A 22,588-nucleotide genomic window follows, 5' to 3' on the forward strand; every position below is an offset into this window, starting at 1 on the left:
GGAGACATGGGGCTTCTCGGTCGTGCTGCCCTGGGGCTTCGTGCTCCCCGACTTCAGAGATGTGTGAGCTGCCTCCTGTCGCAGCCCCTCGCTGCCCTGGAAGGTCCCTCTTCAGCATCGCTCCCTGTGTGTCATTTGGTTGTGTTTATCAGGTTCTTCAGACAGACGATGCTGAAGCCAAAACCTCCAGCCTGGTCTCAGGAGGGGACTCGATCCTGGGATTAACCTACAGACTCAGGAATGAGTTACGAACCCCATCCCACGGATGGATTCTGCTTTGTAAGGTTTAGGCTTAAACCTAGAGCCAGGGCTAGCTGTCAGCTCCCCCCTGTGTTGCAGGCTGTCAGCTTGAGAGGACATCAGCATGGATTATTTTTATTGTTACTCGTCCCTTCTCTAGCTGTGCAGATTGCTTAAGAGAGTGGCACTCCGTGGAGTTTGACCCATGAGCGCTGATAGTGAAAATAATACACTTCCCACCAGAGCCACGGGAGACCGAAAGAGTAACTTCGGGCAATTAGTTTAACTTTGACTATAAATATTCCTTCTCATTCCTTGTGACACTGTTAACAGCTCCGCTGGCAAATCCCGATTCTCTGGCAATATTTAAGCTGCCTGTCAGTTGGCAGAGGCTCGGTGGTGCCCGGCGCAGGGGACAGAATGAGACCCGGCTGAGCGCAGTAAGTTCTCTTTCAGCTTCTACCTCGAGCCGGGAGCTCTGGCTGGGGCATGGGTTGGGGCTGCATTTCGGCCCCGGCAAGCGGTGGTGTCTTTAGGAGGTGGATGGACCTGGGGATGCTTTTAAAAAACCTGTTGAGGAGGCATTTAGAGCGATGTAGTCCGATGGGTTACTCGAGACCCACGTGGGCTGCATCTCTCCCAGCACCATTGATAAAGGGCTGGCTTCAGCGGCTTCATTTCAATGCCATGGATGTTCCTTCCTCACAATCTCTGGCGAGGAAAGTGCTGCCACCCGTGCCAGGAACCGAGGGAGACCGGGCTGTGAGCTGAATGCACAAAAGGGGCAAAATTTCCACTGGGCTGTGGCAGAGTTAGGATCTGAAATCTGAGCAACTGAATCTCCTGCATTTTTCCTAGTGCCCAGCCTCCCCGCCTGCTCAGGGAGTTGCAAGAGGAGCTTTAACTTGTGGTCACGTGTATTCAGCTCTGGGAATTTCCCCTGGAGTGTATCCCGTGTTTCCTTTTTTACTGATGGGCACGAGAAATGCCTGCGGAGCTCTGCCCCAGATCCGCGTGCGTTTTGGAGGGAGGGACACACGGTTCCCTCACACGTGTGGCTGCGTCCTGAGCGAGACCGAACGTAGGGAACTTATAGCCCTGGCTGTGCCGCCGCTGCTCACCACCCACCGCGGGCCCCGAGCTGGGAAATGTCTCGGGATGAAAAGAAACAGCAATATCGGAGCTGCGAGAGAGAAAGCAGGAGGTGTTTGAGCGGGTTTAGCAACTTCCCAAGGCTGGCATACCAAACCTTCTTTTTCTTTTCCTAGTTAGAGGTTAAGCATGCCAGTACAAACTTGGCAACGGCCAAGACATGTTGCCTCTTAAAAAGGTAAGATAGCACTGATCTTCTGATCACCAGTGCCTGCACCCTCACAAAGCAGAGGCTCCCAAGGAATTCAGTGGGATCCGGGGCTTGATAAAGCACGGAAAAGGCTCTGCCAAGGTGCTGCAAGTCTCTGCTCCCAGCCTGGTGCTGCCACTGCTGCCACTCAGCCAGGGCATGGCTCTGTACCATCTTTGGCTCTTGTCCTGGAGGCTGCTGGTGCCTCGGGATACACCCCCCAGCTGTGGAAGGCGGGTGATGGGTTGGTATCTGCCAGTGGAAAACTCCTTATTTATTGCCTGACCTTTTTGTAAATGCACGAGCCCAGCAGCCCCACTCCGGGCAGAGCTGCAGGACCGGGTGTAGCGGGGACACAAAGCAGGGCTCGCCCTCCTGAATCCCACCTGGCAGGAGAAACTGCTGCATCTCCACCACCACTGCACTTGCGGCTCCATTCCCTCCCTGCTTTGTTCACGCCCTGGGCATCAGGTGCCCGGCGATGCCACCGGTGCGGAGCAGCCGGCGGCACTTCAGGCCAGCCTTCGGGCCGTGGTGAGTTACGGGCAGGTTCCAGCCGCAGTGCAACGCAGGGGCGAAGGGGCAAAGCTGGCAGGTTGTGAAACACGACCGAGGGACGGGGCGGCTGGTTTAGTCTGTGCTTTGCCGCACGCTGGGTGTTCAGAGGAAGAACTTGTTCGACTACTTGTTGTCTGACCATCCATGCCGGGAGCCCCGGGCTGGTGCAGGCCACCCTTCGCCCCACCTTCTTCAGCTTTTTGGCAGGGGGGGGCACTTATAAGTGTCGCCTTACAAGTACAAGAGAGGCCAAGGGACCTGGCCAGCCACATAGGCAGGAGGAAGACAAGGACCACAGACACCCGGTCCAGCCGTCCCAGCGACGCCGGGGCTGGGGCTGGAGCTGAGCCGGCTGCGAGGTGGCACCAAGGCTGGGGACTCCAGCTCTGCCCCTCGCCAGGGAGCCGTCTCCTGAGCTGTGTAGGGTAAGAGAAATAATCCCAAACTTGCTCTGTGGCTGGAGCGTGGCAGTGAGGTGCTGGGCCCAGGGGTCCCTGGTGATGGACTGCGGCCACCGCCGAGCCGGGGGCTGCCCAAGGTGAGCCTTGCCCCTGCCTTGGCCGCAGCAGGGCTGCCACTCGCCTCCTGCCTCGATCCCAGAGCGGAGCCAAGCCTGGGCGAGAGGAGGAAACGAGGAGGCACTGCATTAACACAAATACCCAACCAGCCTCCTGATGTGGACTTTATCCTGCCCCTCCTGCCAAAGGGCAGAAGCCCGGCACCACTCTGGAGGTGCTCTGGAGGGCTTCGGAGAGCCTTTTCAGGAGTCCCACAGTGGTGCCACATCTCCTCACCAGGCATTTCTGGAGAAGAAAAGGAGGTTTTATTCCTGTGGGAAGCACATCAAATGCCTCTGTGGGGCTGGAGTGCAGGAGAGAGCCCCGGCTCCAGCACCAGCTCTTCTGCTGCTTGGTGCTGGTCCCACGCTGCTGCAATCGCTACCGGCAGTGCTTGTGCCCATCCCTGCTGCCCTGGCATGCTCTGGCGTGGCAGAGGGTACACCCATCCCTGAGCTGGGCGACACGCTGCCAGCCTCTGCTCCCGGTAAGGGAGAGGGCTGTGCCTGCTCGCCGTGAGCTCAGCCTCACTCAGGAGGGGGCCCAAGCACCCTGCGCCCCGGCTCCAGCTCTTGCCGTGGCGAAGGAGGAAGGTGCCACAGCAGCTGGAGCCATTCACATGTCTTCACACCCCGCAGCTCGCCGCGGGCACATTTCTGGCAGCAACTTGTCATCAAGGCCAGTCCAGCAGTGCTGCTGCACTGGGACCAGCAGGCTGTCATCACCGGCAGTGCAGCGTCCCGGTCCTGTCCTCCGGCTATTTCAGCTCTTCACACCTTCTCTCTAATGTGCCCGTTTCTCTACCAGTTAGAAAATTACCCACTGCATAAGAAATCCAACCAAGCCACGGCAGGCCTGCCTGCTGCCAGCATCTTCACATCACAGAAAGGGAGTCATGGATGAAGGAAAATGCCAGAGACAAGAGCCTTCTCCACAGCTCCACATGAGCAGCACCGCAACCAGAGCCACCCCTGAATTATTCAGGAAACAGTCAACACCAGCACGGTGCTGCCACATCCTCTCCCATCCATGTAATCCATTTTTTGACAGATATATGCATCAAGACAAAGAAGCACTCAGCCTGCATAAGGAACCATGGAGACCACGAGCAGCACGCCGTCCTCTGTCACCCCCCCGTGGGATGTGTTTCCCCAAAAGACGCTGGACGCCATAGACATCGCTGTTCTTGTGCTGTACTTCATCTTTGTCCTCGTCGTTGGGCTATGGGTAAGCAGATGTGATTAAAAGCTTTTGTATGTGCCCTGTTACACTGAAAAATGTGGCTGATTTGGCCTCAGATTATTTTACTTTGGCTTGAATCGGGCTGCACTTCACTGGATTCAACTGAACAAGTGGGAAGATAAAGTTTACAGGTCCTTTTCCTCACTTCAGCCTGGGGAAGTGTCCTCACTGCTCCAGAGGAGAGCTCTTCAGCTCTAGTGTTTGCTAAGGTTTTGAGAACCCTAGTAAGGAAGAGGTCGTTTAAGTACAAAGTATTGCTAATAATAATGTTTTGTTCATCCAGGAAGGAATTGCTGTCCTATAAATCACCTGTGCTTGTCCGCAGTGGTCTCAACAGCAGATTCCATAAATTAAAAATACTGTTTATATATAATTAAGACAGAAGGACATCCTTTTGGCATAGCTTCTGTAATAGCAAAAGCACAATCGGGCTGTCATAAGGCAGAGATAAATAGTTGCTCTCTTCAAATGTGGTGCGTAACTCCCATGGCATTGCATGAAACTCTCCAAAATCTCTGAGGAACAGGAGTCAATGGGTAAATACATGCACTGCGAGCATTTCTCCTGGCTGCACCCAGTAGCTAGGGATGTCCACAGTTCTTGTCCAAAATTGCTTGCCTTCCTCGCTGATCTGGAAGGATTTAGTTTGCTTACCATAGAAAACATTTAATCAGGATGCAGAGATGATGATAGAGAAATTCGCGCGTGGCTTGTGGCACTGGCCAGTCCCCTCCCTCGTCTGCTGCTCTCCTGTCCCCCAGAATTTCCCAGCTGCAACTGCAGGTCCTTCAGGAAGCCCTTCGCTTTCATCTGATGACAGTACAGAATCTCCCACCGGGGAGATCGCTTGGCGATGCTCTGAGCAGCAGCTGAAATGATTGCTGAAATGGGTGTTCTGCTTTTCTGCTTTCCCAGTCCATGTGGAAGACGCAGCGCAGCACTGTCAAAGGCTACTTTCTAGCTGGAGGACAGATGGTTTGGTGGCCTGTAAGTATCTTTATTATTATGATGCTTGTGCCTCTAGGCTACAGCGAGACTGAAAAGCATTTCTGTCCAAGCAGAACTTATTTCTGCAAACAGGAAAAAAAATAATAAGATTACTTCCATGTTTTGCAAAGACCCAGTTACAATACTGGCTCTTTTTCCCACATTCGAGGCTGGGGAAGTGGAGCTGCTGCAGGGCTTCCACCACAACCCTGTGTCCCATGGGAGCCAGCCCACCAGCTTGCAAAGCCTGTCCAGCTCTGCGTGCCTTGATCTAGAGATGTCCAGAATTACCTGGGTGGTCCCCATCGCAGCCGCAGCCTTATATCGAGCCAGTCTGCTGGTGGGGTGTTCATTTGGGCTGGGCTGGTGGGTCAGCATGGCTAACATAAGAACCTGATGACCTGATGTTTCTACTCGTTACCTCCACCTTCTGCCCTGCTTCCCCACAAGAGATTGGACACTGTTTTGGAAGCAGGATGGTCCTAAACATGCTCACAAATGAGCTATAGGCAGTGCATGATGAAAGAAGCTGGAGAGAGGTGCCAGAGCCACTGAACACACAGGCAAAAGAAGGTGGCAGAGAGTGATAAGGATTTCACATCCTCCGTAGTCATGAGTGGGAAAGAGCATCACTGTGTTCTCACTGCTGAGAACAGTGCCTGGTGCCAGGGCCAGGTCTGATTTTCTGTCTTTCTCCAGGTGGGCGCATCCCTGTTTGCCAGCAACGTTGGAAGTGGCCACTTCATCGGCCTGGCTGGGTCAGGAGCTGCCTCGGGAATTGCCGCAACAGCCTATGAGTGGAATGTGAGTGTGGCGTGGTGGCACTGTGGCTGTCTCTGTGCTGTACAGGGCAACTCCAACACCAAGAAGTCGCCACACAAGGGTACAGGTCTGGCAGCTGCAGAGGCACAGAGTCCTGCTGTGTGAGCTAGAAGACACCCCCAGCTGCTGGGGGCTTGAGCCTCTGAGCGCTGCCCCACCCCGTGTCCCCATTGATGCACCTGAGGGCAGCCTGGACCTGCATCTCTGACCTTCCTTCCCATTTGCTTTGCAGGGCATGTTTTGTGTTTTGGTGCTGGCCTGGCTATTCCTTCCAATTTACATAGCAGCAGGAGTAAGTAGAGGGGATGCTGCGTTGGTCAGTTATTTGCTGGTATCTAAATCACCTGTTCGGCTCATGGGCTTAACTGCCTCCTGCTGTGCTTGCGCTGCTCCCGGGAGGTGGGAGGTGAGCCACGGTGTGTTCAGCTGCCCCAGCAGCCTGGGCTGAAGGGGGAGAGCTGCTGTTTGGGAACGGTGCTGAGGGCTGGGATGTGGGGGTAAGGCAGCTCTGCTACCCCTGGCAATGGAGGAGAGCTGCCCCATCTCCTGAGAAGATGGGCGGACACTCTCATGTCCCAGTTTATAGGGAGCCTTGTGCCAGACTTTACAGCAAAGTCGGTGCTTGCTAAGCTGTTGTGCTGGCCTCAGTAGGCAGCTGAGCCAAACAACAGCACAGCACAACTAGCAGGACCCTGCGGGTCTTCTGCTGGTGCAAACTGCCCACCCCGGTCCCATGGGCCGCGATTCACGGGAGCGACGGCACACCACTTTCTCTGACGGCGCGTCTCTCACGTAGGTTACAACCATGCCAGAGTACTTGCGGAAGCGTTTTGGAGGCAAAAGAATTCAGATGTTCCTGGCAATTCTCTACTTGTTCATCTATATCTTCACCAAAATATCAGTAAGTAGAAAAAAAGGGAAATGGACTGAGTTCGGTGCACTTTGGAAACATGTGCTTCTCAGCGAGGCTGAGAAATGCAGCTGCTGGCCCTTCCCTCTCTTAGCAGAAGAGGGTGTATTATCGAGTGCCTGAGGAAGAGAGACCATGGTAGTTCTGGGAACTGATGCAAAAAGAACAACTTTTTTTCCCATTAAGCATCTAAATGCTTGCTACAGTAGGAGGGAAAGCTAGGTATCCATGTCCTGAGCGATAGCTCGTGGAAAAGTTGTGTTGTGAGTGCATTTGTTAGATTTTGTACATCTAGCAGCTTACCCAGTTTCTTCCCTTTGCATATTTATTGCCTGCGCAGACACCAAACGCTGTTATGTGCAGGATGAATAAGAACGTAGGAGTTGGTACGTGTTTAGGAGAAAAGAGTTAGTGATTTATTGCACCTGTTTGATGTAGTGCCTTGAATAAATAACTGAATCAACCCTTGCGCAACAACTCACGAGCTGTTTATTAACCGTGCAGCAGCGCGTGGATCTGTGAGATCAGACAAGTCCCTGCTGGTGTTTTTCCTGTATGCGCAGGGCCACAGTGGGACACACTGACACGTGCGTGCCTGCGGCCCCACTGGAACAGGTGCTCGTCACGGGGCTCGGGTGGCACCCAGGAGCTAGGCTCAGGTCCTCCTCTAGAAAAAACTAACCCCTTGATGGAAATCTCCGATAATGTGATTCCCGTGTTCAGGATGCTTTTCTATGTCTGTCATTCTGTGGTCTGCAGTTTGCCTATCCTAAAGCTCTCGTAAAACAGCATTTTCACGTAGCTGCGGAGCTGGCTGGTCAGGGCTGGGTCCCACCCCGAGGACACTCTTCCCTGTTGTCTGTCACCTTGTCAGCAGGAGGAATTTGCATTATGGCGAAGGGGTGCTGGGGCTGGCGGCAGGAGCACCTGGGGAGGTTTGCACCAGTACTCGCTCCTGGCCAGCAAGGTTCTCCCCAGCCAGCTCCCTGCTGCTCGGGGGAAGCGATAAGCTCACCCCACCCAAATGCCTTTTTCACAGAGGGCTGTGCATGCTCGCCCTCTCTCAGGACAGCTCCATCATCGCCCTCCCCGCCACCCCCGTGACCAATTATGAATAAAGTGAATACTGAATTGAGCCTGGTCCTAACGCACAGCAGGCAGGAGCTGGGGCTGCAGAGGGATGTGCTGTGTGGGAAAGGCGCTGCGGGGAGCCGGGGGGCACGAGCAGTTGCAAACCAGGCTGGTCCCACTAAAGGAGACAGCCTGGCCAGCTCTGTGGTCGTGCTCCCTGGCACCATCAGCTTCGAGCGGCTCAGTAATACCATCATCGCAACTGCGGTAACTCTCCTTTCTCTCTAGGTCGATATGTATGCTGGGGCCCTCTTCATTCAGCAAGCCTTACACTGGGACCTCTACATCGCTGTGGTAGGCTTGCTGGCCATCACAGCCGTTTACACCGTTGCAGGTATGTGGCTGAGTCGCAGATCACACCATGGATTGGGCACAGTGAGCTGAGCACGTTTGTGCCACGCACCATCCATCCTCGTGCGTGTGATAGGGGTCCTGCAGTTCCCACACAATCTGGTTTTGATATGACTGTGGATAATTGCGGGGGGGAGGACAGGGGATGGGGGACAGGGACAACTGACAGCCCACCTATTGAGAGAAAATTGCCAGGTAAGAGTAAATGAATACCCCTTACAAGGTCCTGCCAGATATGGATGCAGGTCAGTTCTGCTTTAAGGAGAAGCTATGCTCAGGGCATTTGCACAACGCATTTTTCCTCTGGGCTTTTTGGAGGTATGAGTGATTTACATAACAATGAGCCATGTAATGCGGAAAGCATTGTCAATCTTGGATGCCCTTTCAGGGCTTACCAGTGGCCAAATGGAAAAAAGCCATGCACAGAGTAAGCAGCAAATCCCAGACAAATAAAGGTTGCTTCTTTCCCAGTGCTAACCCCTAATGATGTTGCTCATAAAGATCCCCCCCTCTCTTCTTTTTTTTTTTTATTTCTTCTCCTTATTCAGCTTGGGCTTTGTTTTGGAGTTTTTCCATGTATTTCCCGTAGAAGTACTTATACTGGGCTTTGGCTTTTTAGTACCAAAATGATGACTCATTATGATTCAAAATGTGACATTTTAGCCCAAGTGACATGCACAGGAATTGGCCAAAGTGCCTCCCCCCCCGCCCCCCGACGTGGTCAGAACCCGCCAGCCTGCCGGGCACGGGGTTCAGCTTACACTGCTTGTCAAAAACATCTGCAAAGTGTGAGATGCTTTAAAAAAAAAAACGCAGTTTCCCACAGTCTGTTGCTTCTCTGCTCTCTTAGGTGGCCTGGCAGCTGTGATATACACAGACGCTCTGCAAACCCTCATCATGCTGATAGGGGCTGTGACTCTCATGGTCTTCAGTGAGTGTTTCCCTGGGGTTTTATTGCTGAAACTACGATAGAAGCTTTACCAAGCACTACAAACAAGCTGGATTGCCACAACTGATTACTTAATGGATGTTCTGGCAACTGCCTTCTAGATATTCTCCTGTTGGAATATACGCTTGTACAAATGATCTTACAGTAGTTCTTTGTGCGGTAAAAATGCTTGAGTGCTCCCTGAAAAATCTCTAGAGAAATACATTCTGAAGCAGTATTATGGGTGAACAAGCACCTTTGCTAGCCAGCAGGTTTAGTGTTATGCTATTGCCCAGCCCGATGTTAGTCAATAGCTGCTGATCTGTAAAGAATACTTGTGAAGCATCATGTGTAGCAAACTAGGGAGACTGAAAATCAGGGTACCAGCTCGGGAAGATGTGTGTGATAACTGCTTCTTGTGGTCTGTTTTAGGCTTTGTTGAAGTTGGTGGTCTTGAAGGTTTGCAGACAAAATACTTTGATGCCATTCCCAGCACCCGCAAGGAGAACAGCAGCTGTGGCTTGCCAAGAGAAGATGCTTTTCACATTTTCCGAGACCCTGTTAACTCTGACCTTCCCTGGCCAGGAGTTTTGGTGGGAATGACCATCCCATCCCTGTGGTACTGGTGTACAGATCAGGTGGGTTACTGCTCATCCCTTTGGTCGGTTTCAATAACATGCTATTGGTTGTTTGAACCTGATTACATCCTAGCGTCTGCGACAGAGCCTGGGCTGGTTTAATGGCTGATGGGAATTTAGTAAAATCTGATTGTTTCAATCCTAAAGATGCAAAACTTGATATGCACAACAAAATTTTTGGGAACCATTTCAATGTAAAAAGGGGTAAGAATGTGTTTGAGAGTTAATCCCAGTCTATAAATGGGGTTTTTGTTTGTTTGTTTGAACTCAAGCCTTTCCCTTCTTGTGCACTACCTGTGAATTCACTCTTTCAGCTTCCCAGGGCTCTGCCTGCCCTTCCCACTAGTGACAACATCAGGACCAGCACGAATGAAGCCCTAAGCAACCTCCCGGTGTTCCTGTAGTGCTCGTTTATTTAACGCACTTTGCTCTTTTCAGACTCTGTCCTGCTTTGATAGGAGGGCTGCTGACCTGGCCAGGCTTAGCCATCAGGCCAGGGAAGCCTCCAACAAAAGAAGAAAAGAAAATCCTGAGCCTGAGTAGGATTAGTTAAGGAACAGATTATGCAGCACGGTATAGTGCAGAAGCAAGGCTCAGGTTTGATGTCACAAGGAGTGCCTTTCAGGTCTACATTTCTGTAAGGTATTCAGGATCTGAAACAAGAATTGTAAAGCCCCAGACAAGCTGTGTTCACCCTAAGATTTCAATAGTTTAGAGGAGAACAAAGTATACAGATGAATGCAATTGGTATCACAGCTGCACAGCTAGCTCCCCTCTGCTGACAGCGGACCAAACTTATTTCTTAATTTCTAGGTCATCGTTCAGAGGTCCCTTGCTGCTAAAAACCTCTCTCATGCCAAAGGAGGCTCCTTGATGACCTCCTACTTGAAAATTTTGCCCCTCTTTATGATGGTAATGCCAGGCATGATCAGCCGAATTCTCTTCCCGGGTAAGTGCTGAAGGAGAGATCTGTTCCCTCTGTCACTCCTGGTTGTGCCTACCCTATGGAGCTGGAACAGCCTTTACTGAATAAGTTCAGGTCACAGTGTATCAAATGCCTGAAGTATGAAGAGATTTTCTTCCAGTTATACGCTGGAGGATGCACATCCTCCTACAGCAGTCCCCAGCCACATATCGCACACAGCGCACTGCTCCGCGTGCTGGAGCCACTGCCTGTCGTCCTTTCTCGCTGCAGTTGTGCTGATCTGCTCTGAGCTTGCTGCCTGCAGCCACTCTGCATTTTGACCATGCCCTTGGGCCCCTCCTACACCCAGTGTCGCTCCTGCTGCAATTTGTTTGAAACATGCGGAGAAATCCTCATATGCCACCCTGAATCTCATGAATCTCATGCTGGCTGCGGGGGATGTGCTTGTCCGTGAGGAGCTGTGCCAGAGGGGCTGGGTAGCCGTAGTCCTCAAGTAAGCAACATTCCTAGAGAAGAATTAGACATGCAAGGGAGGTCAGCTACCTGCACTGATTCTGTCTTTTGCATGGAAGAAAAAAACAGAGAAAATGGGGAAGCCCAACGCTGCCCTTTCTCGCTGTGAGAGAGTCCTCTGTCATTTGCTGGAAGCTTTCCAGCATTTCGCTTAGAAAGCAGCTCACCGCATTCAGTAGGCTAACTTGTTTAGATACGTGGGTTTATTGTGGCTGCGGAGTACTGCCTCTCACTCCCCCTTGCTTTTTTTTTTAGATCTGGTGGCTTGTGCAGATGCGGAAATTTGCCGAAAAATCTGTGGCAATCCCTCTGGCTGTTCTGATATTGCTTACCCTAAGCTGGTCATAGAACTTCTGCCTGTAGGTAAGGAGCTTGGCAATAGTGCTGGCACTGATGGGTACGGTACACACCAGCCAAAAGGTGTCCATGAGAGAAGTTCAGAGAGGAAAATACCCTGCAGCTGTAATTGCAGTGGGGTTTATGTTTGGCTTGGTGAGACAGTGGCAAGGGACAGCATGCAACAGGAGAGATGGGTGATGATCCAGTGTCCAGATGTCTACTTCAAATTTGGATAAAAGCTAAAGTGCAGATGTTTAACAATGAGAATCAACTGTCAACACCTCTCCGTCACTGCCATTTTAAAACTGGGGCTAAAAACATTTTTAAAAGCCTCTTCTAGTTCAAAGAAGAATTTGAGGATATCCTACAGTGGGGTTATTGGGGATTCCTCAGGGCGGCTGTACTTCTCCCTCTGTTTCCAGGACTCAGGGGCCTGATGATGTCAGTGATGATAGCAGCTCTCATGTCCTCCCTGACTTCCATCTTCAACAGTGCCAGCACCATTTTCACCATGGACCTCTGGAAGCATTTCCGTCCTCGTTGCTCCGAGTGGGAACTCATGATCGTTGGCAGGTATGGAGGACTAGGACATGCATATTATATCAGAGCCTGAGCATTAGGGACTCATCTTGGCATGCCTCAGCCTGCTGCCCTTGTACAGGTGTAGCATCTTCATATTGTGCAGTTTGGTGGAGGACTACAGCAGAGGCCTTGTGGTTATGAGAGATCTCAAAGTCTTGCAGGATGAGCAATTGGAAAAGCATGGCCTGAGCTAGCAGTAATGGCACCTTTTTCTTGCACAGGGTGTTTGTGCTGCTGCTCACTGTGGTCTCCATCCTTTGGATCCCACTGGTACAGGCTGGCCAGGGAGGACAGCTCTTTATTTACATCCAGTCGATCAGCTCCTACCTGCAGCCCCCTGTGGCAATGGTGTTTATACTGGGTTGCTTCTGGAAAAGAGCAAATGAAAAGGTAACAAGCATGCTGTGCTCAGCACAGTTGCCTCTGCAGCCTCACTGCCCCGACAAGAGTCCTGTAGTTCAAGCCAGGGCCCAGGCTGCAGTTCTGCCGCCTCTTGTAGTGTTTGGGGGAACAAATGCACCGAGACCTCTGCACAAGACGAGCAACCATCAGCAATACAGGAGGGAGCAATTCCTGCTGGTTTCCAAAGACTGCTGGCATTTCAGCAGGACTGTGACGGCTGCATTGCTCCGTTGCAGGGTGTCCTTCACAAATCTTGAAGCCTGTTAGGGGCTTGTTGGCCATCAGCTTGTTTATTACACGAACTTGTGTTACCTGCATCAGGGGGCTACAGAAGGGACAGCAAGCCCAGACAGTGAAGGAGCCAGACCAAAAGTGTCAGGAGCCCTAAACCTCCAGTTTCTCCACAGAGACTGGTGCTAGGTAAAGGGTAAAATCTCCCCAAATGGGGCTTCAGTTAGGTGGAGAGCAGCTCTCAGCCCTGCAGGGTTAAGGCAACCATTAGGATACAAATGCCGCTCTTCAAAATATTCTGGCATAAGATGTTATCCTTCCCCTCCATACCAAAATTCATGACCCTCTTGCTCCCACAGAGGCGAGGTGCCAGGCTACTGTAACAGCACTGGCAGACTAGATAGGAAGAGCAGAAAAGGGAGGAACAGGAGCCTGCCAAAAAAACAGCAAGGAGAAAGCCTGGCCAGCTTGTAGCCTGTAAATGTATAGCCCTGGATCCTGGATACCCTTCTTGCTCCCATACCCTTCCTTGTCCAGGGCGCATTCTGGGGCTTGGTGATCGGGCTGCTGCTGGGCGTCATTCGGCTGGTGCTGGACTTCATCTACCCAGAGCCCCAGTGCGGCGAGACGGACCGCCGCCCAGGCGTGGTGAAGTACATGCACTATCTCTACTTCTCCATGGTCCTGGCCGCGATCTCCACGTTCACGGTGCTGGTCGTCAGCATGCTCACAGAACCCCCCTCGGAAGAAATGGTGCGTCACCCCTTCAGATTTCTTTTGTTATTTGTAAATGGTTTCCAGGATGCCCCACGCTACATCCGTGGAAATAATGTGGGGATACATAATCTGGAAATGGAATTTTCCATTCATTCTTTATTTATGATCACACTTGCAATAACCTGTAACAGCAGTCCCTCCTCTGCTCCAGCACCCTGCTGCCATGTAATATTTGGGTCCCATAAATCCAAAGTCCCACCCTGGAAACTGGTCAACATTAGATGCTACAAAAAGCTGTTATTAAGTTCAAACATGTGTGTTTAATCCATGACAAATTAGCTTTTTCCCTCTATTTTCCAAGAAATTCCAGCTTCTGGGTCATCTTTATCAACTCTCTTACTAATTTAGTGAGGAACCATTTTTACTCGCAGAAAAGAGAAATCAAGGGCAGAGAGCACACTTCCTCTGGAACAGGTTTGTGCCAGTTTGACTATTTTCAATAGATATACTGAGGCTACAGAAAAATGTTAATAGCAGAAAGGAGGGCCAGAGGGACCTTCAGAAATCACACAGCCAACGCATCCTCTTCCTTCAAGACAGGACTAACCCGACACATTTCTGAAAGACCTGGTGAACTTATTCTTAGAAATCCCCAGAGAAGGAGAATGCCCAGGGAGGTGTGCCGTCAATTCGAGAGCTCACCTGCCCTCCCAGTAGCAATTTTTCATCTCCAGCCTGAATCTTTCCAGCTTCATGTTGTGCTCATCCCTTTCTGTCCGCCCTATCGCTGATATTGAGAACAACCCTCTTTAATCAGTCTTTTACATATGTGAAGAAAATTATCATGTCTCCCACCTGTCTTCTCTCAACAATTCCAGTTCTCTGAATCATTCCTCCCTGGCCACAATTTCCATTCCTTTTGCTCCCTTCACTGACCCGCTCTCAGCCTGCATCCAGTGATGATCCTGTGCAGAAATGCCTCCTCCTCAGTAAAAGAGAATGAAGAACGCCATGCTTCAGAGAGCGTAGCTGTACAAACAGCTTAACTCAGCGCGCCGATGGTAGCCATCGCTTCTGTTGTTACCAGCTGAGCACTTGGCTGTTCACCTGCTCTAACAGAGCAGGAGAACAGATTTCGGCCCTTCTAAGTATTCTCTCTGCAGGCTGCTCTGCTGCTGAGGTAGTCCTTTGAACAACCACGAAAGCAGTTTTCTTTAACACCACTCTTCATGCCATCAGATAAGTCGGCTTACCTGGTTCACACGTGGGGATCTACCAGTCAAGCAAGACCTAGCAGTCAGCACTTCCCCTGATGCTGCAAAAGGAGTGTGTGAAGCTGAGCATCCCGCTCTCCAGATTGATATAAGCATTGCTTCTGAAAATAGTTCAAATGATAATAAATGTAAGTGCTCCAACATCGTATTCAGTAGTACCTACACCTAGGCATAACAACAGTAATAACAACACTAGGCATTATGTAAAGGCTTTGAAGACAAGAAACGTTAAAACTACTTCCTCTGGATTTCTGTAACTTCAGGGCATGCTAAAAGGTTTTTACCTGGCAGTTTTACCTTAAGCAGAAGCTTGGTGTCTTTTCCATCTCTTGATGGCATTACATATGCTTGAAATCAAGAAGGAGCTGGACGGGATACAGAGAGCCATGCCCATTATCCTGCACTAGCCACTGGTGCTGCTTGCACCTGCGGCAAGGAGAACTGGTTGAAAAAGGGGAGGGTGGAGGAAAACCACAATTATTTTCATGAAATTCCATTTCTGTTTTTCAGTGATGTTTTCTGATCGACTCTAGCAGCAGGGAGAACCCAGAGCCCTGGGCGGAGTTCTTGACAGATCAGTGAAGGAGGATTTACATTTTTTAAAACTTGTACTTGTCGGTATTAGGTACAAACATGCATAGCAACTCATTCTGCGTTTTCCAGCGATGATTATCATCACTTGTTTTTGCCAGGCTTGGGACACTGTTTATGTAACTTTGCAGCCTTTGCTGTGTATTCCTTTGATCTATAAACAGCTGTTGAAAAGATCTGTAAGCTAATGAGTTACGGTGCAGAGCTCCCAGCTGCTGGGAAGTCTCATGTTTGTTGGGCACAAGCACTGTCTTCCCAGCATTTAGTCACGTATGCCCGAACCCACACCAGAGCTGGGAAAATTCAATTCACACGTGTGTGGCATGGAATAACCCTAAATGGACTAGAGCATGCACGTGCAAGCTGAAGGGTAACGAGTAGCTACAGCTCAGCTTTTAGGTTTGGTCTACTGTTGCCGTTCCCTAAACCATTGGGAACAGCAGAACTCAGAGCTCCAGGGAAGAATGAAATCAGTACTGCAGCCCCAAAGGTGCTAATTGAAGGGCTTCCTACACCTCAGCGTAGCTAGTGTATTTGTTTAAAGAACACTGGTGCATTTTTTTGCATCAAAACCCTTTGCACAGGACCACACTGATACATTCCTGGGATTCGGTGGGATTTGTACCTCACTATTGACTGTCTTTTTAGGTACGGCTAAGACCAAAGGGAACTCAAGGCTGCTGACCGCCCTTCTGTGGCTCTGCGGGATGGAGCGCAAACAGGAAAACGCTGAGAATGCGGCACCGACTAAACCTGAGCTGCCTCCCGTGGCGTCCCTGGAGGAGAAACCGCTGGTGAAACACGTCCTGAACATCAACTTGCTCTTGTGTGTATGTGCTGGGCTCTTCCTCTGGGCCTACTTCGCGTAGCCGCTGGCTATTTGATTCCAGATGACATCAACTAACTCTTAATTGGTGTAAATAATAATAATTAGCAGAGGGTTAATGTAACTCTTAGTGCTTTCTAAATGTTATTTCTTTATTTAAGACAACAGACCTTCCTCCCCAATCCTTTCCTTATGTCTAAGGGGGGGCCTGGCCGTGACAGGGGCTGAGTCCTCTGCACCGGCACCGTCAGACCCCAACTGTCAGCGAAATGATAAATGTAAAGAGCCAAGGAAGGTAGCTAGGCAGGAGAGCTTTGTTTGGTTAATTTAAATGTTTAGTTATGCTCTTCAGGGTTGGAGCACTGCCTGGAATTCAGGAAGTCTGGATTCTCTTCCTATTTGTGCCTCTACAACCAGCTACAACCCCTTGGTTCCCCTTTGCTTCGGCTCCTCTACCCTCGAGGCCGAGCGAACACCCCCCGTGCCCGGCGGAGGGCCAGGGCCTGCCGTCCATGCTGTTGGGCGGCGCGCCATGCCTCGCCAGCTCAGCCTCGCCGGCTCAGCTCCCTCCTCAGTGCAGGGGGGAGCGCGGCCAGTGCGGCCCCCGCACCCCAGCCTCTCAGTGCTGCCACGGTGGGGCCAGCCCGCCAGCCAATGCCAACCCACTGCCACCAGCACCCAGCGTGGAAAAAACGCCCCCAAACCTGTCATCAAGGCCAAGGCACTAAACCAGCCCAACCCCACCAGCACCCCTTCGGCTGGGACCACGGGCCGCCTTTCACCTCAGGCGCTGTTCCCAGGGCAGCCCGGGCGGGCTGGCGGTGGGGTCAGCCTGCCACCCCCCAGCTTTCCGTAGCTGCAGATACACTGGTTACAGAACGAGAGCTGCTCCGTGTGGGGGGCTGGGCTGGGGGCTGCCCCAGCGCGGCTGCTCACTGGCCCCACCAGCCATGGCGGAGGTGGCCCAGCGCCTCGGGGCTCCCTGGCAAGGCCAGGCGGTGCGAGCAGCCTCTCCTCGGGGCCAGTGCCCGCTCTGCAGTGGCGGTGGCCCTGCTGGGTGAGGGGAGGGCGGCAGAGGCGGCAGCCCCTTTACAAAGCCATATCAGTGGCAAATCCCCCCGGCGAGGCCAGGGCTGCAGCTGCTTCCATGTATGACTGTGAAGAACCCCAGTGTCCACTTACCTGCCCGCTGGGGATCTGGGAACGCCGCCTTCCCTGCTCATACCTTGTGCTCACCTGTCACAAAATTTCTTAGAATATGTTAAATATTGCATGGGTGTAGCAAGTAGCACCTACAAAAGCTTATGGCGCTGCACATGCATAACGTAAAGGGTGGTGTAGAGCGGTGATACGTACAAGCCTTGTAGCAGCCCATAAAATAAGAAAATACTGTTTTGTTACACCATATAAGAAGAATTGTCATTTGGGAATCCTTCCTAAGCAAAGGAAACACAACTGTTAGAAACCCTGTGGGAAAGAGAGACTTTATTTATAAAGTCTTACATTGTTTTTGCAACTAACTTTATGTATGACTCCCAGGCAATTACTGTATACCAAATGTTTTGACGAGATACGTTAAGACAATTTTTTTTTAAACACCTGCCTAGTGCCAATGTCGAGCAGAGGAAAGGATTCCACTTCATATGCCAGACTTCCGAAGTGCTCTGCATCTGGGCCCTTCAGGTGATCTATCTACAGCATCAGCGATGTAACGATGTAACCGCATCTTTAGAGTAAACAAATGCTAATGGGAACATTAGACTTCAGCTACTGCAATATTGCAAGTTTTGGTGCAGTTTTAGGAGGTAACGTGAACCGCACCGATGCATATGTCAAGAAGAGCTTCCCACAGCAGCAATGCTTTCGTGTTTCTTCTGAATAATAAAAGCTCGATCTGCAAATCTGTTGTCTGTGGCAGCAGAGAGCACACACAACAGACCACACAACAGTAACTTGCTGGAGCTGTCGCTATAAACTCTTTTGACAAACTGCTGGTTTTTCTTTTGAAACAAGTTTATCACAGTGGATTGTGTGAAAACGCATTAGAAGATCACTCGAGAACAAGTCCCAGGTCTCCTACTTCTCTCTTCCAGCTGTATTTTTCATGTAGTAGAGACAAGTTACATAAATTCCTAGTGGGATCAAGTAACCTTGACCCATCTTTGCACAGATTTGGCTTCCAAGATCCAGCTAACTATAAATGTATAACTATCTCTTACTGCATACAGAGGTTTAAAGACCTGAATAAAGCTGTGGTGGGTTCAGTAGCTTACCTCTGGGATTTTCTCCACCCAATGCTTCAGGTAACTGCCCCAGAACAGTATTCTGACAGAATTGGATGACGTGCTCTGTCAGACATAATAGGAACAACACGAGTTGTCTTCAGTGCCCATGATTCAAAGGAGAAGCCATGTAGGGCAGCTGATGAATTATTTTTATGTTCACAAATTAGTTTGTAATATGTAATTCTGTAAAAATTCAACCCTTTGCTCTGCAGCCTTGCAGCAGCACAATCCATTTCAACACCCAAGACTTAGCTTCTCCTCAAACCCATGGTCATTGGCAAATGTTTCATACTACCTCAGGTGAACAAAACTTTAACAGCGGTGCTAGAATACTTCCTTAGGGTTAAACTGAGCATTAGCTATGATTACATCAAGCTTTTACTCTCCCACTGAATACCTGTTGACCACAGAGGAGCTGACATTTTCCAGTTACCGTGACCCATCTTTTCTGGACGCAGTCAGCAGCTGAGCAGCTGCCAGCAGGCCCTTGCCCAGCCCTCCACATCAGAACCCATCTTCCAAACACCAAGACTTCATCTGTCAATAGTCTCCACAGGCTTTGGAAAATAGGAAAACTCCCTCCTTACGAATCGGCTGTATGATTTCTGTACCCTGCTTTGTAAAGGTTTGCAGATGTAGGTACTGCTGTTCCAGAAATTATCTTCAGAGTATTAGTCACTGCCTTCCAGCCTGCTGTCTGCCCTCTCAGCACTACGAAAGCAGTCCCACAGAGTTCAGCCAACTACTGCCTTTAGCCTAACCTGAGTGTTTCTCTAGGGCCCCTTATTAAATCACTGAAATCCAGGTTCAGGAAAGCCGCAGTTTTCTTCACTGCGAATGGAATTCCTATCAAAGCAAGCCCCCATCACACTCTTGCATTTGTTTATTAAATTCCTACTGCTCATTTCTTAGCCTCCATCTGACCAGTCCACTCGATACACTTATGCAGTACCTTAGAGTACAGTTACAAAAGGTTTCCACTGGCTGGGGTGGGAGGGGTGCACCATGCTGTACGCATGCAATCCTCTACCATAGCCCTGGGAATGCAAAAAATAACGCACTCAGTTTATGAAACCTGACCCTCTGATAAGAGCTCCTTGCTGTACTTTAGGATGGAATTCACTGTCTTTCCACACAGTGCTTTACTCAAGGAAATTAAAAGTTTTAGCCACGGCACATAATAACCCCACCAGACTGCTCCCAGAGTGGTGTGCAGCAATAGAGACATCTCCCATGACACATCCACAAAACTCAGCGCAATCACAGTCTACAGCAGAGGTGGCTGCAGAGTGCCCTACCGTCCCACTCAAACTGGCAGCCTGTATTCAAAGTTTTGAGGTAAACTTCAAGTAACTGGGCTGTAAGAAATTTACCTAGTGTACCCCCAAAAAAATTCCCCTAAACCACACAAGCAAGCAGCTGTGCTTGTCTTTCAGCCAGCCTTTGCAAGCACATACACCCGAGCAGATTCTCAAAGCAGTGCTAAAAGCATTACAAAACCTCATTATTGTATTCCAAGTTTCTTTTTAGACCTCTGTAGGGTTATTTTGTGCAGCCATTTGATTAACTAATCAATTGCAACAACATAGCTTAAAGCCACGAGAGTCACTCAAGAAGCTGATACCCCACATTGCCTCCCACCCCTGCCCAATTTTGGGGTGCATTCCTATGAACAGGGGATACAGTTGTGCTTGGTAAATAAGGGAGTAACTCCAGCCCTGGTGTTAAGAGATGTCTGAACAGGAAAAACTGGGCAGCCACTGGGATTTCAAACCAGGGCATGGAAAAGACAGCAACTACGATGTATGTGCAATGAGTCTTGTCAAGGCCGTAATGAAATGCAGTTTTCTCTTGTAGTTAAGCCTAGGGTCTAGTTTAAGAACATCAATAAAATGTATTATGGAGTATTAAGGAGTTTAAATGTTAAGTAAATCAATTCAACTAGTTATATGAATGTTACCTCAATTGACTAGTTTCCCTCTTTCTCATTCACAGAAACAGTGTGGCCTCTTCCCTCTCATTTCTTTGCATGATACAGGTTGTATCCAGCGTTCCTCTTTGCAGCTGAACTCCTTTGTGTTTAACTTGAATCTACGCCTTAAAGAACAGATGCACATTCATTCACAGTAGGCTTCCGCTGCAGCCTTTGAAAGAACAAACTGAGCAGCTGGCGGACTCACGAGCTACAAAGCCCCGGGAGTGACTCTGTAACCTTCAGTGCCCACTGGGAGCAATGTTACTCACAAACTCGAATAAAGATGCCTTAAGTTGACAAAAGACAATCTTTAATTTTATAAATGTTCACCCAACTGACGAATCCAAACAGCTGTTTCAAAGTTCTTTCAAAATTCAACCGTTTTCACTGAAAGCACAAAAAACACTTCCACAGTTTCATCCTGAAACAGTTGCCAGTTTCACATAAACAAAAGCAGGCTTGGTTAATACAAATAACTATGAAATAAGTATTAAGTACTGATCATTAAGTAGCAATGAAATGATTAAAGATGCAGTAAGTTTCCTTCTACAGTATGACAGTCCTTCAAGGCACTAGAATACATCCACAGTTTTGACAAGGTGACTGATAACCAGCAGTCACCACCAGCACTCTGGCATTTTTTGGTTCATGTTTTAAAAAGAATCTGCAGCAAATCAGTGAGGGAATGTCTCTTGCAAGGCATCTCCTTGTAATGTCTAAGAACTAGAAATAAAAGTCTAACCGTGACATTAAAAAGATTATTTCCGTTATACATGCACTTTAAATAACTAATGTTCTGCTTCTTATTCTTTTGGAATTTCTGCTAATACCATCCGTATTAGCAGCAATTATGCTTCCTATGCAAGCTTCTGCAGTAATTAATTCCTTCCATCCAAGATTCTGAAAACCATCGTTGAGACACAGATCATTAAACTTCTTCTGAATGGCTAAATCACTTTCTCCGTGATGCACAAGTCACAACTCTACACAGTTTTGCCATATCGTCAAAAGAAGCTTTTCACTGTTAGGTCTGTTAGTTTTCCTACCAGGAAAGGAACAGTAAAAAGTTTTGAGTTTTTCCATTACAGAGCAGTGCTTTCCGTATCATTGTCAATATCAAGCATGAGGTGGTTGTGCAGTTCTTTGCTTGCTGTCTCTGCAAGAAGCTCTGAAGAAGGGTTCTGAAGTGGTTCTGGAATACTGGAATCTGCACAAAAAACGCAATAGCCAGTTTAGAGTCTGGACAGTGACACCCCATTCGCTAGCGTATTTCTGGTGCATTTCCTTAGAAAGAAAAGGGAAAGGAAAGGTAAACAAAGGCTTTTCAAACAGAGGGCTGCCACATATGTGAATGTGCACGCATGAACACAAAAAGGCTAAGCCATACTGAAATGCTTATGAGTTGCTTCTCCAACATACCTTTTCTCAGTCTTCTACATGATAAAAGGAAACGTTTCTTTCTGAAGAATGGAGGACAGCAAGTAACGATTTAGTATTGGATTCCTCAATGCCCCTTAAGACTGGCATGTTACTGCAGACTTTCACGTCAAAACACAACGGTCACTCAGCAAAAAAAAAACCCAACAAAAAGGCACCTAAATCATCAGCCAGGTAACCACCACCTATGACTTTTAGAAGCAGTAGGAACATGTATGGTGTCAAAAGGAGGCCCTGTCACAGGAAGAGGAAGAAATTACTTAAAGCAAATTCAGATTAACCCTCTTCCTTTGTGTAACAGAACATTGTGTTCTTTGCCTCTTCTGAGAGGAGGAGAATTTTGTTCAAGCCCAGGTGCCCAAGGAGGACCTCAAAATGTTGCGTTTCTGGTGACTGACTGCCCTGGTAGGGAGAAGATCAGAAAAATCCTAACAGTTTAAAAAAAAAAAAAAAAAGTGACTGGAAATATTAAGTCAGTATTTTGGAAAACTAATTTATAATATGCCACAACATCTCCTGCTGCAATCCAGCAGCTGTTCTAAATAGAAAGTAATTTAGACTGCTTAAATCAAATAAAGACTTCACATAAGCATCTTGCTTTTAAACATCGGTGGCATTGACAGGCATCCTCTAAAGACTGACTCCTATCTGAAATTGTAATTTCTGGGCTAAATTTAATTTATAAATGTTCACATTGAAAGTTTCTGAGCTAAATGACATGGAAGAGGTGAAAGCAGACACAGAACTGAAGTCTGAGCGCAGTCTCCCCTGCTTCTCTCTCAGAC

At 49.3% G+C, this 22,588-nt stretch overlaps 3 protein-coding genes across 14 annotated transcripts in view; 2 read left to right on the plus strand and 1 right to left on the minus strand.

The window, feature by feature from the left end:
• Nucleotides 1–452: 452 nt before the first annotated feature.
• SLC5A11 (solute carrier family 5 member 11) lies at nt 453–20,551 on the plus strand. Of its 7 annotated transcripts, none has more exons than XM_056334651.1 (17): nt 453–680; nt 3,748–3,924; nt 4,855–4,926; nt 5,626–5,730; nt 5,981–6,040; nt 6,545–6,649; nt 8,018–8,123; nt 8,991–9,071; nt 9,501–9,706; nt 10,520–10,655; nt 11,400–11,507; nt 11,906–12,056; nt 12,287–12,455; nt 13,236–13,451; nt 14,655–14,817; nt 15,929–16,110; nt 20,387–20,551. In XM_056334651.1, the coding sequence occupies exons 2-17, from the start codon at nt 3,793–3,795 to the stop codon at nt 20,519–20,521; spliced, it is 2,127 nt and encodes a 708-aa protein (XP_056190626.1). In that variant the 5' UTR covers nt 453–680; nt 3,748–3,792; the 3' UTR covers nt 20,522–20,551. The 7 variants fall into 7 exon arrangements, 6 of the variants coding, with proteins under 6 accessions (XP_056190626.1, XP_056190628.1, XP_056190629.1 ...); XM_056334652.1 differs by lacking the exon at nt 453–680 and adding an exon at nt 2,413–2,565; XR_008821249.1 differs by lacking the exons at nt 15,929–16,110; nt 20,387–20,551 and adding an exon at nt 13,777–13,889 and having other exon boundaries at nt 465–680; nt 14,655–14,738.
• LOC130147480 (testis-expressed protein 47-like) lies at nt 16,365–20,367 on the plus strand. The gene is given in 5 exon segments (XM_056334658.1): nt 16,365–18,156; nt 18,158–18,222; nt 18,605–18,668; nt 19,503–19,548; nt 19,550–20,367. Coding segments are annotated over 5 exon segments (597 nt in total). The 5' UTR covers nt 16,365–17,929; the 3' UTR covers nt 19,745–20,367.
• A 103-nt stretch (nt 20,552–20,654) lies between the features above and the next one.
• The window catches only part of ARHGAP17 (Rho GTPase activating protein 17), a 47,887-nt gene continuing 45,953 nt past the window's right edge, over nt 20,655–22,588 (minus strand). For all 6 annotated transcript variants that reach the window (XM_056334650.1, XM_056334644.1, XM_056334648.1 and 3 more), the window contains one exon: nt 20,655–21,573. In XM_056334650.1, coding sequence (XP_056190625.1) covers nt 21,449–21,573 — 125 coding nt within the window. In that variant the 3' untranslated portion in view covers nt 20,655–21,448. The remainder of the gene's footprint in view (nt 21,574–22,588) is intronic.

The sequence above is a fragment of the Falco biarmicus genome, chromosome 4 (assembly GCF_023638135.1).
Source record: "Falco biarmicus isolate bFalBia1 chromosome 4, bFalBia1.pri, whole genome shotgun sequence".
NCBI lineage: Eukaryota > Metazoa > Chordata > Aves > Falconiformes > Falconidae > Falco > Falco biarmicus.

Excerpts from the sequence above, each read along its gene's own strand:
- SLC5A11 (XM_056334651.1), top strand. The coding sequence starts at position 3,793 with ATGGAGACCACGAGCAGCACGCCGTCCTCTGTCACCCCCCCGTGGGAT. Across the intron at positions 6,650-8,017 it reads ATATCTTCACCAAAATATCA|GTCGATATGTATGCTGGGGC; the intron begins GTAAGTAGAAAA and ends CTTTCTCTCTAG. Across the intron at positions 11,508-11,905 it reads CATAGAACTTCTGCCTGTAG|GACTCAGGGGCCTGATGATG; the intron begins GTAAGGAGCTTG and ends CTCTGTTTCCAG.